Source organism: Acomys russatus, chromosome 7, assembly GCF_903995435.1.
Source record: "Acomys russatus chromosome 7, mAcoRus1.1, whole genome shotgun sequence".
Taxonomy (NCBI): Eukaryota; Metazoa; Chordata; class Mammalia; order Rodentia; family Muridae; genus Acomys; species Acomys russatus.
The window spans coordinates 36,787,572-36,802,702 of record NC_067143.1 but is presented as its reverse complement, the minus strand read 5'-3'; the positions used below and the strand labels follow the sequence as shown (position 1 = coordinate 36,802,702).

The following is a 15,131-nucleotide window of genomic DNA, read 5'->3' as shown; positions in this document are numbered from 1 at the left end:
CTGATATTTAAAATACCTTGTATTTGAAGGTCAGCATGTCAGTTCTATTTCTGATCTATCCCTGCAGTGCATTTCTAGGTCCTAAAGACCTTTTCCCATATAAGGAATACAAAGACAAGTTTGGAAAGTCAAACAAACGGAAAGGATTTAATGAAGGATTATGGGAAATTGAAAATAATCCAGGAGTGAAATTTACTGGGTACCAGGTAATAGTTTGCATCCCAGTCTCTTGTATCTTATTCTTTGCTTTTAACTCTTATGCATCTTTGTAAAGTATTCTTCATGTTGGTACTTACCTTCCATTCATTTGAAGCCAGGGTTCTTCTTTGGCTATAGCAGCATTTTTGATTAAGTACCAACTCTTGCCCAGTAGAGTTTGAGTTAAGTAGACATTGAAATATTGACTGTGACAGTGTTGGGTTCATTAATTGAATCAGGATTTCACATGCTGCTGAGGTAAGCTTCAATATCTCAGCTTCAAGCTACCCTCCTACCTCAGCCTTCCTAGTAGCTGGCATTAGAAATGAGTGTCACTGTACCTGGCTCTCATAGTCCTTTATTTTGAAAATGTTAAAGTAGGCCAAAGTCTTTACAATTAAAACATAGCATTTTTCCAATTTGTGTTCTTGCTTTTTTTTTTTTTTTTTTCAAAATGTAATTGGCTAATTTTTTTTTCCTTAGACAATTCAGCAACAGAGCTCTTCAGAAACTGAGGGAGAAGGTGGAAACACTGCAGATGCAAGCAGTGAGGAAGAAGGTGATAGAGTAGAAGATGGAAAAGGCAAAAGAAAGAATGAAAAAGGAGGCTCAAAACGGAAAAAGTCCTATACTTCAAAGGTCACTGGAAACCTCCCTCCTACTGTTAATGTTTCCTGTATATTCACTGTGTTCAGATTGGGTGGGAGTTATAGCTCCTTGGCAGCGTACTTGCCTAGAACATGTCATTTAGCCCCGTCCCTCAACCCCCAACACTTATTCTACAGACCTCAGAGGCAGTAGGATTCCAGAGAAGAAAGCCAAAAAACCCTAAGGTACAAGGGAAACCGCTACTGACTCGTCAAGGCTGATTTGCCCTGAAAGTCTTAAACTATCCTTAATTGAAGGGGGAAGATTAAGCATATAGGCTGAGTCAGGCGCTGAGTTGAACTGGGTGTGCAGGAGTGAGGATATCCAACTCTGTAAAAAAGGAAAGGGTAGACAATAACAAGTAAATAATAAATGTAAATTATGAAAGGGCCTATGAAGGAAATGGATGCAATCAAGGAAACACATAGTAGAAAAGCGGCCAGGCTTTTTTGTGAAGGTGAAGTTTATGCTAAGACTTGAAAGAAGTCCATAGGAGAGGAGCCAAGGCGGCAGAGGGAAAGAAGAGAGCAGGAAAAGTGAGCCGGGAAAGGCCTTCATGCACCTAAACTCAGCACAGCCCTCTCCAGACCTTGAGTAAGAAGAGACAGGTAATGCTAAATAGTGCAGACTAGTAAGCTGTATTAATGAGTTTGGATTTTACTCAAGTAATATGATGGTAGGTTTACAAAAGAAAAGACTGGGTGTGTTATACAATATTTCAAACGTGCAATCAAAACAAACCGTGAAAGTTATAAAAACTGTCCTTTAGAAACTAAAAGTAAGATAATAGATCTTTGACCACCTAAGGTTCAGGATTCAGTGGAGTCTGTCACATGATTGACTACTTGAAGAAATTACTTCTATTTAGATCCTTGTATTTAATGCTGGATGTACGTAGTAAACACGTGAGAAAACAAGTACCAAGAGCTTCTCAGACTATTCAGATTTTATTTTGGCAACCTTTAAAATCCACCTCACTAACACACAGATAAAATTGTATGCAGGCATTGTTATTACCCATGTACCTAATTATCTGTGTACTCAATTGATTATGAACATGATTTCTAGGGCTGGAGAGACTGTTCAGTGGGTAAGGTGCTTACTGTACAAGTTAAGATAACTGAGAACCCACCTCAGATCTGGGCCCCTGTGGGTAACCCCTACGCTGGGCAGGCTAGGATGCTCCTGGAGGGGATGCTGGTCAGCCCAGCCAGCACACTCCAGATTCAGTGGGAGACACTATCTAAAAAAACAAGGTAGATTCAGGCCTTTGATGCTATCCATTCTCTGGCAGATAGTCCCACACCGTGAGCGTACAGGAGCACTAAGTGGGCATAGTAGGTATTAACTTAAAAAACAAAAGCAGTCAGGAGGGAAAAGTAGTGGGAGGGGTAGAGGAGGAGTTAGGCACATATGTGCATACTCACGTATACCACAATAAAAAACAAGCAAAATGACTGCCTTTGATGGAGATAAAGTTTATAAATGATAAAAAATAAAGAAAAGAATTCCCCTTTCAGACTGTTTTATTCCATTGCAGTTATTTTTAGGCTGAATTTCTTTTAGCATTTTTGGTTCTTCTTAAACATCCATTTGAGTTATTTTTACTTAATTGATTGCCTGCTGAGCTTCTATGGAATGTGTTTGCAACCCTGAATTATGAAAAAGCTAATAAAGGTTTGTAGACTTTTAACAATGGACATATGACCTTTAAATGTCACTATTTCATTACATGTTTCAAAGATCAACAGTACCAAGACTCATAGTTAAGATGGAGTTAACAAGGGCTAAAGTTCATCTTTTTAGATGATTTTTTAAATTCAGTTAGTTAATTTTATTTTATTGCAACTTTCACAATCAGTTAAGAGTTAAGCTATGTTTAATTTTTTTGCTGTTGATGTTTTTGTACAATGCTAGGAATTAAACCCAAGGCCCTGTGCATACTGGACAAATATTCTGCCACCTGAGCTATAGCCCTGCCCAGAATTCTAACATACACACTTTTATATACATTTGTGTGTTGGGGTGGGAATAGAGTGTTTGGTTTTGGGGTTTTTTTGTTTTTCTCTTTCTTTTTCTTCTTCTTCTTCTTCTTCTTTCTTTCTTTCTCTCTCTCTCTCTCTCTCTCTCTCTCTCTCTTTCTCTTCTTTCTTTCTTTCTTTCTTCTTCCTCTGTAACCTAGGCTAGCCTGGAGCTCATGGTAGTCTTCTGCCTCAAACTCCAGTGTGATATGATTACAGGCATGAGCCAAGGGCCAGTCACAGTAGGTCTCAAACTTTGACGTGTATCAGAGCCTGTGGAGCACTGTTGACATGCGTGAGGCCCAGAACTGCAGTGTCAGAACCTTTAGGAAAGGACAGGAGGCTAGTTTACACGTCTGCTGACGTGGGAGTGACACTTGAAGAAACCGCTTCCTACATAATAACCTGCTACTCTCTAAAACCTCCTGACAGCCCGTTTAGGTAGAGGGGTCATCTCACATCTCCTCTCTTTACCAAACTTCATTTACTGTGAGGGAAAAATGCAGTAATCAGAAAGCCAAAGTACAGCAGATCTGAAGAAAATTACATATCTTTTAACAGTAATGGTATGACTGATTCATGTTAAGCACTAGCAGATACTGAAAAGATATAGATTAGATTGACATATTTTATATGTAAATGGTTTATGGTTAAGGTTTATCAAATCCTTACAACAAATTAACTAGTAAAGATGCTAAAAGAACAAGAATTTTAGTTAACAACCTAACAGTTAGACATAAACCTATTCAGGACACACTGATAAAACAGATGATAAACACCAATTTAAAACAAATGTATGGGAATTATGGTCTGAAGAGCTTTACAGTGTTAGCTTAGTGGCTAGACTTCCTGCTAAGATGCTAAATATTGTTATCCATTAGTAGAAGTCCAGTGATGCCCTAGCTCCCATTGCTGTGGGACTTGGTATTTGTATCATTCCACGTGCTGAGTAGCATAAACTCAGTGTTTTTCACAAACACCCTGCACAGGCATTATATAAATATATTTATTATAGTGTTGTGCAGTAGGCCAGCAGATCAGGACTGTTATTTGAGGGTTACTGGATAATGCACTTGAACATTTCAACTATTACATAATACTTATTAAAATGAAAACATTACCTTTATGTTGGCATATGGGATCTTTAATTGAATATGCTCCAAACTTTGTTAATAAATAATTTTAATCTAAAAGTTAAAAATTATAACATTTTAAACTGATATTTTGGGTGTGTTTTGTAGTCTTAATCAAGTAAAACAGAAGCAGTCTAATTGTGTTTCTATCATGTAACTAGATCTTTCTCTTTGTATTTTATATTTATTTTATGTGTGTACGTTGCCTGCATGTTTGAATTACAGTATGTGTGTAATGCCTGCAGAGACCAGAGTGGGGCACTGGTTCCCCTGGAACTGGAGTTATAAATGATGTTGGTGCTGGGAACTGAACCGGTCTTCTAACCAATGAACCCTCTCTTCAGCCCGTCTTTGTATTTAAAACACAACACAACACAACAAAAAAGCTGATTATGTATGTAAGGGGCTGGAGAGATGGCTCAGAAATTAAAATTACATACTGTTCTGTAGAGGACCAGGGTTTGATTCTTATTGCTCACATCAGGTTGCTCACAACTGCACACACATACACATGTACAAACAAAAATAAAATAGTTTTTAAAATATTATTTATGAGGATGCTAAAATTTACTAACTCATTTCTGGAAGGCCAAAATATGGCTTGGTTGAGTCAGTTTACCTTAGCTTTTGTTTGCAAAGTACTTGAAGGTTAATTTTTTTTAAGACTTCCTTCTCCCCTTATTACTTCTTTCCTTAGAGAAATGGTTTCATGTAGCCAAGGTTGGACTCAAATTCATTATGTAGCCCAAGGATGCCCTTGAACTTGTGATCCTCCTTCCTCTGTCTCCTGAGGAAACAAACATGCCCCTGTATATACTGTTAGGGAATCAAACCCAGGGTTCCTGCATGCTAGGCAAGCACTACTAACTGAGCTACAATCTCAGCCAGTAGAACTTCTAAAGAGAAATATGGTTTTAATAGATAAAAAGACAAGCCGGTCACGTTCAAAACCTGTTAAATGGACTGTGTTAGAACAAGCTGCTTAGCTTTCATGGTTTCTACCTAGTGGTCATTTCACACAGCCCACTGGGCATTGTGTATATACTTGGAATTAAAATAAAAAATACTTTAAAAATACACTTAAGGAGCAGTCATCTAGGTGACTCCGGGTACAGTCACTTTGCTACCAAGCCTGATAACCTGACTTAGACTCAAGAGCCACTTGATTACAGAAGAGAACTGGCTACCACAGGTTCTCTGACTTCCACACATGCCATGGCAGGTGCACGCACGCCTACAAATACATACTCAGACACAGTAAATTTAATTTTTTTTAATTTAATAATTTTTTAAAAACTCAATAAAGTCTTTCAAAGGGAACTGTTTTTAAACTTTGCTCTATCTCACCATTATAAATAAGACATACAACTTCAGTTCTGTTTGGCAAGCTATAGTTTGATTTCAAATACAAGATGATAAAGAAAATGACTGATTGATCAGTATAGCCCTGGTGTTTAGTAATTACCCATAGTTTAAAGGTTAAGTTGCTTGTGCTGTGCTGTGATACACACGCTTTGTCAGGATCTTTCTGTCCTACCCTGAGCCAAACAGCTGTAGGAGTACTCTACCTTGAATGCATTGTTGCTTTGGAAAGTCCACCTCACCTCTCTGGACCTTGGTTTCTCGTGCTATAATGTGACAAACAAGGACAGGATGATTTTTGAGCATCCCGTCCAGTGCTAATGCTTCCTGAGGTAGAAGGTACCCACCCAGTTGTATTTAATCATGTTAGGGGTATCTGTTTTGTCCAATTTTTAATACCACACTTCTTACAAGAAATAGATGGTTGTCTAGCCCACATCTGCTTCCTTTTCAGCTAGTTATTTGAGGCCCCGAGAGGTGAAACGACTTATCCACCATCACCTAGCCCAGCCTTGACACACTGCATGTATTCTCTGTATGTGCTGTGTCACGCCACACAGACTACATAGAAACTAGCTCCTTATCCACCCCTTTACTTACAGTTGTGCATTTGGAGCTCTGCCTTGATTCTAATTTTTAACTTGTCTAAATGTTTAGAAGTCTTCTAAACAGTCCCGGAAATCTCCAGGAGACGAAGATGATAAAGACTGCAAAGAAGAGGAAAACAAAAGCAGCTCTGAGGGCGGAGATGCCGGCAATGACACCAGAAACACGACTTCAGACTTGCAGAAAGCTGGTGAAGGGGTGAGGATGTGCTGATGGTTTCCTTGTCTCTGTCAGCCTAGAAGACGCTTCACCTTGGGGCCCATGGCTTAGCGTTAGTAAGCGTGCAGCTGTGTAGAATCTGAGTACAGAAGAGAGCCATGTGGAAATTACATGCCTTTCTGGAAAATTGGGGCTCTGAATATTTATTATTTTTCCAAACTACTTTAGCAACTTCAGAGTATTTTAAAGTAGGTCGCAAATTATTGTTACTATGAAATTCAGCAGTTCTATTTCTTTTATCACAAAGTCAGTGGCATGTCCAAAATAGGATGTAAGTGTTCAAGCTATGTTTGAGTACTGATATTTAAAATCTGCATATGAACAGATGTACTTACTTTGATTCTTGTTGACTTTGGCATCACAGGCAGAGCCACACTCATAAAGTAGTACATAAAGGTAATCTGTGCACCTTGGCATTTCCCATAGCATTTTCTCTGTGTAGATCATTTGTCTTCAAATAATAACCTATGGCGGCAGAGCGCATGAGTGCAGGGTTGACTCCCAGCACTAAAGCGATTGAAAGTAGATGAATGGTGAAACTGGTGGGTGCATTGTTATTCTTCTGTTGAACTTGGACTTTATATCTGTTCTTTATATCAGTCCCGTTGCCTCAGCTTTTTCTTCCTTCATCTCAGTTTTCTGCCATTACTCTCGAAGTATGATTTTAGTTGTTCTCTTACTCCCATCACTCAGGTTAGCCTTCCTAGGTTTCCTCCTCCTCCCTCCCCTCAGCTTTTGAGACAGTCGTGCAGTGTAACCTTCTCTGGCCTAGTACTCACGATGTAGCTCAGGCTGGCCTCAAATCTGTGGCACTCACTCTTCGCTGGCCTGAGTGCTGGGTCTGCAGGGTGCATCACCACCCTTGGCCTCTCTCCTCTTGCAGCATTTAATATCATTAGTCAGCTTCTCCTCCTGGCCTTCCTTACCAGCCACCATTCTCTTCTCTCGGCCTCCTCAGTCTGTCTCAGGATGCTGCCTTAGGAGTTCCCATATCCATCGTGTCAACACTGTTCAGTTTGGCTTGTTCATGATAGTTATAATGACGACAGTTACTCACTGCTGTGCTTCATTCATTTGGTTATAGGTAGCGGCAGATTTGATTTTTAATTTCTTTAAAAAGTGATTACTTGGGGTAGAGCTGTCACTTCTTGCAATGGTGCATGTGTAGCGGTCCCAGGACAACTTTTGAAAATCCATCCTCTTCTCATGAGTCCTGGGGACTCCAGCTGCGATCTTGGACTAAACAGAAAGTGCCTGTACTCACCAGCCATCTTGCCAGCCCTTATTCAGTTTCCAATGTTGTAGAATACTCAGTTTATAAAGCATATATTATGCTATGTGAATGTGCCATGATTTATTCAGTCTCTATCTACTATTAATGAGTATTTGGGCTATTTCTAGCTTTTGACAGTTTAGAACTATATTGCTATAAGCATTTTGTCTCCTTGTGTACATGCTCAGTTTTTTTTTTAGGTATTATATAACTAGAACTGAAGATGCTGAAGTACAAGCTTATGGGTTTCAGTTTCACCAAGTCACTTTCTAGAATTGGCCAAGTTATGCTCAGGCCAACAACATATTAAAGCCCCTGTAGTTAGCTTGGTATAATATAGTCATTGCTGTATGAATTTGTAATGCAGTCTGACCAGCGATAAGATCAAGTTCTTTGTTTATTTGTTTTTATGTTTATCATGTTTTCTCTCCATGATACACACTTGCAGGGTTTTTACCTATTTCCCCAGTAGTCTTTTTTCTAACTGATTTGTAGGGCTTTGCTTATTCTGTGGGATACTATTTAATGTTTATGTCTTACCTGTTCACTTTCTTTTGCTTTTAGAAAACATACTTTTTAAATTTTTGTTATAGTCAGCTGTTGACTTTTCTTCTTGTGGTTAGCACTTTCTGTCTTTAAACATGACCATTCCAGCATCTTCTTGAGATCATCTGCTACGTATTGTGGGTTTCTGCCTGGATTCACTTACGTTCATTTGGCCAATGCCCACCCTAAGTTAGAGCAGCTTTCTAAATGAATCATGGTATTTCATAGCCTGATATTAAACTTATGTTTAAATACTTAATAATACTTAATAGTCATGAGCTGTGATAGCATGTTAAGAGGTCCTGTGTTTTCTTGATGCACAAACCTCTAAGAATGGTTCAATAGATGCATTAGCAAAAGAAAGTTGCTGGAGCCGTGTCCTCTAAAAGGCAGGAAAGCATGAGATGAGCAGACACCATGAGGATCATTAGAGCAGAGATGCAGGAAGGTGGGTACTTCGGATGAGAGCTTATCAGAAGAGTATTGTGTGATTGCTTCTGTTTTCTAAGGAAAGAAGGGCACTTGAGGAGGGAGTACAGGAAACGTGCTGACGTTCCATAAGAAAGGAAGCAGCTTTAAATAGCCCCTTAGGAGAATAGGAGGGCGAGTGGCTTGAGAAGTGACGGGATTGTTGAGGCACTAGGACACACTTGGGGCAGGTGGGCATAGATGTCAAGTGGTGAGAAGGACTCAGCTCTGCTCCAGGCACAGCGAGGGCAGAGAACTATAGAATCCAAAGCATATTAATATTAATTGGATTTCTCAGTGTTTGTTTTTGTAGTTTCTCGTATATTCTAGATGCTAATCTGGGAAGTGTAGAATTGACTGACTTCCCCACTATAGGTTATCTCTCCACCTGCTCTCCACCTGCTGTGCTGTAACAGGACCTTTTTAACTTTATACAATCCCGTTCATCAGTCCTTGGGATTATTTCGTATGCTTTTAAAGCCTTTAGAAAGTCCTTGCCTATGCCTATGCCTTAAAATACTTTGCCTATGTTCTTTTTCACTTTTTTAGGTAAAACAAATTATTGAGAATTTCATACATATATATAATATATTTTGGTCAATCTACTTTCCAGTTCCTCCCCCATAACTTACCACCGCTTCTCTCTCAACTTCATGTGCTTTTTCTCTCTACTATTTTCAAAGTATTAGGTCTTATATAAAAGTCTTTGATCCCATTTTGAATTTATTTTTATACAAAAATTATTTTTACAGGGGCAAGATACAGATTTAGTTCCATTCTTTTACAGGACTATATCCGGTTTTTCTACAACCATTTATTGAAGAAGTAACTTCCTCCTAATATATGTTTTTGACAGAAATAAAAACTGGGCTGTGCACAGTGGCACACGCCTGTAATCCCAGTACTTGGAGAGGGAGAGGCAGGTGGATCTCTGTGAGTTCAAGGCCAACCTGGTCTACATAGCAAGTCCAGGACAGCCAACGCTACAAAGAGAAACTCTGTCTCCAAAAACAAAAAGGAAGGAAGGAAAAGAAATAAAAAGCGGCTGTCCGTGTCTGTGTGGCTTTATTTCCAGGTCCTCTGCTCTACATTCCACTAGTCTGTGTATCTGTCTTTGTACAGAGACCGTGCATATCACTTTCAGTTATGTAATTATTTCAGATATTGATGCCTCCAACACATGGGGAGCCCCTTCCATCTCCTCCTTTCCAGTCTTCAGTTTTCATTGTAAAGGTCTTCTGCCTCGCCAGCTAGATTTATTCCTGGGAATTTTACTTTTCTTTTACAAATGAAATTATTCTCTGATTCTCAGCAAACTCATTATCAGTGTATAACAGATTTTCCAGTTTCTATATGTTCTTTTGTATCCGCCTACTTTGTTGAAAATGTTTATCTGGTTTTAGGATTCTCTGTTGAATCTTAGGTCTTCTAAGTATGGGATCATCAGGTACATATAGGGGTGATTTCTTTCCTATTTCTAGCTCTTTTATTTCTTATCTTGTGTCCAGTACTGTCTTAAAAGACAATTTCATTAGGAATCTGTCTATGTCATTCTTCTGCTATCAACACGGACCAAGCCGGGCGTGGTGGCGCAGCCTTTAATCCCAGCCCTCGGGAGGCGGAGGCAGGAGGATTCAAGACCAGCCTGGTCTATAGTGCGAGTCCAGGACAGCCAAGATTATACAGAGAAACCCTGTCTCAGAAACAAACACTGACCAAAAACAACTTGAGGACAAAAGGGTTTATTTGGTTTACGTTTCAGGTCACAGTCCATCACTGAGGAAAGTCAGGGCAGGAACTCAAGGCAGGCAGGGGCTTGGAGAGGAAACCATGGAGGAATGCTGTTTGCTGTCTCCACCCGTTGGCTTCCCCACTGGTTTATGGTCTGCTAGCTTCCTATACAGTACAGGACCACCTGGTGAGGAATAGTGCTGGCCACAGTGGGCTGGGCCCTACCGCGTGAAATCATCAGTCAAGACAGTTGCTCCCAAACATGGCCACAGATAATCTGATCTGGGTAGTCTCTCAGTTGAGACCCTAAGATGACTCTAGGCTATGTCAAGTTGACAGCTGATGCTAACTAAGAAAGAATCTGAACTTTTCATGTTTTGGTTCAATAAAATCCTTTAGACTATTTGGCACTTCACATAGCTTTTACTTGTTTGGAAATACTGGTTTACTACTTCTTCAAATACTGATGTATTTCATTATATTTTAATACTAATCCTAAATATCAAGATGCTGTCATATGGAGGATTTAAAATTAAAATTTTGACTTAATCAAATTTTATCACTGGCAATGATAGTATTTTTTTCCTATGAACTAGTAAGTCTATTATTTTTTTTTTTTACAAAGTGCCCAATATTAAATCTTTTTATTGGTGTATAACTACACAGATTCATTAGAAAATTTTCACACACACACACACACACACACACACACACATTGTTATTATTTTTATCCAGGCCTAGCCATCGTCCCCTCCCATCACCCGCTTATCCTTCTTGTTAAAATCTAAAATCTGTATATAAGATAAAACAATTATTTGTCTTTCTAGGTCTTATTTATATCATTTAACATGCTGATCTCTAGTTCCAATAATTTTCTCTCAAAAAAATAGTTTCTTTTGACTGAGTATAACTTCAATGTGTGTGCGTGTGCATGTGTGTGTGTAATGTTTTCTTTATCCTTTCATAGGCACCAAGCCTGACTCTATAACTGGGCTATTGTGTCACCGTAAACATGAGTGTACAAGTAACCTCTACTGTATGCTGCTTTGGATTCTTTGTGTATATAGTCAAGATTGGTATACATGATCAGCAATAATTCTGTCTTCTTGTTGATGTTTTCTAAATGTGTGTGCATGTCTGCAGACAAGTACACCAGAGGCCAAAATTGAAACTCCTTCATCACTCTCCACTTTAAAAAAGAAGATGGTATTTTGATAGGGATTGCATTGAATCTGTAGATTGCTTTTGGTAGGATGGCCATTTTTACTATGTTAATTCTCCCCATCCATGAGCAAGGAAGATCATTCCATCTTCTCATGTCATCTTCAATCTCTTTTCTTCAGAGTTTTGAAATTTTTTCAAACAAGTCCTTCACTTGCTTAGTTAGAGTAACTCCTAAATATTTTATATTGCTTGTGGCTAATGTGAAGGGTGTGGTTTTCCTAATTTCTTCCTCTGCAAGCTTGTCATCTGTGTATAGGAAGGCTACAGACTTTTTTGAGTTAATTTTGTATCCAGCCAATTTGCTGAAGGTGTTTATTAGCTGTAGGAGTTCTCTGGTGGAATTTTGAGGGTCACTTATCCTATTGGGACTCTAGATGAGAGAAGCATGGGAGAATATCAAAGTAGAAGGATCCAGAGGGTCCTAGAAACCTACAAGTAGAACATTATGATAGGCAGATTTGGGCCCAGGGGTCCCGCTCAAACTAAGGCACCAGACAAGGACAATACAGGCAGTAAACTTTAAACTCCTACCCAGATCTAGCCAATGGACAGGACATTCTCCACAGTTGAGTGGAGAGTGGGATATGACTTTCACATGAACTCTGGTGCCTCATATTTGACCATGTCCCCTGGAGGGAGAGACCTGGTGGCACTCAGAGGAAGGACAGCAGGTTACCAAGAAAAGACTTGATACCCTATGAGCATACACAGGGGGAGGAAATCCCCCTCAGGAACAGTCATAGGGGAGGGGAAAATGGGAGGGAGGGAAGAATGGGAGGATACAAGGGATGGGATAACCATTGAGATGTAACAAGAATAAATTAATAAAAAATTAAAAAAATAAAAATAAAAAGATGGTTTCTCACCAAACCTGATTCTTACAGGTTTTGCTAGGCTGGCTGGCTAGCGCCTCCCCTATTTCTGCTTTCCTCTGCAAGCACTGGCATTGCCAGTAGTAATGTATTACTACTGTATACAGCTTTACATAGGTGCTACGGATCCGAGTTCAGGTCCTGATGCAAGCACTTTCCTCACAGAGCCGAGATCTCCCCAGCCCTTATTTTTAGAGGCCCTCCACGTGGATTTCATAGTAGCTCTGCTAGTTTGTTTCCCCTACAGTGTGTGAGGGTCCATTCTCCCTCAGTACCCTCAGCAGCATTTGATGTTTGTTTCTTGTTGATAGATAGCCATTCTTACTGTGAATAAGATGGAGTCTCAGTGCAGTTTTGATTTGCATCTCGCCACTCAACTCACCAAACATACAAATTGTAATATCATTTTTTCCATATGAAAATGGTATTCTATGAAAAAGCATTTTGTTTTCTGCCTGCCATATTTTGGGCATCCATTAGGTTTGCTGTTCCCTACAGACTTTCAGTGTGCCTCCCACTAAAATGCCTCAAGGAGGACTCTGATTGGATCGTCCAGATGTCAGCCATGCAAAGCACAAAGGTGACCACAGAGCATGAGCGCCACCGTGGCGCTTTAGGAAGAGGAAGCAGCAGGCCTGGCATTAGACTCAGAGCTCTGTGTCCAGTATAGACACCATTAAAATGAGAAATGAATACATGTGAGCAAAATAGTTATAATAGACATTTAAAAGCCACAGACTCTACAGTTGCTCCGCAAGCACCCATTTGATAGTACCTTATTTAAAAAACAAAGAGGCATCTTCTCAAAATGGCCATGTTGGTGCCACTGTCTCTTTAGCACATTGACAGTACTCTGAGGCTACTGTTGGGTCTGCTTCAAAATATTCCTTAATACAAATTGGGCTGTTGAATGACTTTTCTGCCATGATAAACATAAAATTTATATTTAATATTACATAATATTAATAAAATACACTATTGAAGATTTCTTTGGTTGATTAACAATTTTTTTGTTTTCTTTTCCGAGACAGGGTTTCTCTGTGTAGCCTTGGCTGTCTTAGATTCACTTTGTAGACCAGGCTGACCTCGAACTCACAGCAATCCGCCTGCCTCTGCCTCCCAAGTGCTGGGATTAAAGGTGTGCACCACCACGCCCAGCCTGACAATTTTTTTTAATTTGGGTTTTTCCTCCTTTCAAGGGAAGAGAGTCCTCCATACTGTCTGAGTATAATCATATGTGTAGTATTTTCATTTATTAATAAATCAGGCATTACATTTTTCAAATTCACTGGTTGTAAATTTTTTTAAAATGTTAAGTCTGAAAGCCTCCTTGTTTGGGGTAGGGGCAGAGAAAGCTAAGTCTGTGCGGGAATGGTAACCTTAATAGCTTTTCTTCTTGTGAAGGTCCTGTGGTGATCTGATTGGGTAAGTGTAACAGGCTTTGGTTAAGTGGGATCATCCACGCACACATGTGTTGATTGGGTTACTTACAAAATAACTCAAGCTGTTTTAGGGAAAAAAATATTTGGAGCCTGAGTTCCCTTTTTGTCCATTTCATGAGAACTAGAAGTGGTTAATATATTGAGGTTAATGACACAGAAAACAAAAATAACATCTCCTTGGGGAAATATAACCTGACACAATTTAAAGAGGACTCTAAATTAAAATGTAATCCTTGGGTCTATAAGGTGGCTCAGTGGATAAAGTGACTTGCCACCAAGCCTGATGACCTGAGTCTTGATCCCAGAGTCTACACAATAGGAGGGAACCAACTCCAGTAAGTTGTCATATGACCTTCACTTGTGCACTGTAGCATGTACACATACACACACACATATTTTAAAAAAACATAAAATACAAAACTAAATTAAATTTTTAATTATTTTATGAAACAAGAATTTTATTTTTGCACATGTATCACATATATATTTTAAAATAAATCTGGACTTTCTTTGTTTCCGTTTCTAGTTTTTCTTCAAAAGCACAAAGTCAGAGACTGGACATACTGATTGTTAACTTTTGTGCTTTGTTATGTGTGTGTCACAAGTAACTAAAGTAAGTGTTTTGAAGGATAATCTCTGTGTGCCCGTGTGGCTTTCAGCTATATACAACTTGCCTTCATTTCAGACAGCACAGTCCTACAGCACAGATTACCACTACTCCAGTAGGTTTGGGTGCGTCAGCAGTAAACATTGCTCAGATGGTAAAGCCTGTAACATACTGTGCCTTCCTCCCTGCTGGAGAGTAGGCAAAGTTTACTCTTCAGGGTTTGGTTTGGTTTGTTTGGTTTGTTTTAAGAGAACACTAAAAATAACATTTAACTTTTTGTAAATAAAAAACAAAGCTTCTGAAGCTGTTTTGCAAAGTATTGCTGCTGCTATAATGCTGATGCTAATTCAAACCTCAGAAAAAAAATAGTGCTATGCCCTAGAGGTGTGGATAGCTTTCCTTGTTAGAATCCAAGCTCATCTAAGGTTTGTTTTATTTGCTTTTTTTTTTTTACAGACCTAACTACCATAATGAATGCTGCATATTGAGAGAAACCACAAGAAGGTTAAATGTTTGATTGTCTGATTCTTGGGTTTGATATGAACCAACACAGTCTTTGTCGTCATTGACAGAGCCCCAGTGTGTGCGCATTATTCACACTCCTCTCCGGTCTGCTGAAGAAAAGAGACGTTTTAACCTTTTTAAGGTTATTGACTTAATTTTATGTTATTTGGTTGCATGAAGTTGCCCTTAACCACTCAGAAATATCAAGATTTTTGCACAGACGTCTCCATGCCTAGGTTTCTTTGCCAAGGCAGTTCTGGTCATCAGCTTCCTGCCC

At 39.2% G+C, this 15,131-nt stretch overlaps 1 protein-coding gene across 1 annotated transcript in view; it reads left to right on the top strand.

Annotated features, from left to right (window-relative positions):
• Hdgfl3 (HDGF like 3) overlaps window positions 1–14,931 on the top strand; it is a 55,750-nt gene extending 40,819 nt beyond the window's left edge. The window contains exons 3-6 of the mRNA XM_051148841.1: window positions 68–206; window positions 682–837; window positions 6,020–6,166; window positions 14,807–14,931. Coding sequence (XP_051004798.1) covers window positions 68–206; window positions 682–837; window positions 6,020–6,166; window positions 14,807–14,812 — 448 coding nt within the window. The 3' untranslated portion in view covers window positions 14,813–14,931. The remainder of the gene's footprint in view (window positions 1–67; window positions 207–681; window positions 838–6,019; window positions 6,167–14,806) is intronic.
• Window positions 14,932–15,131: the final 200 nt, after the last annotated feature.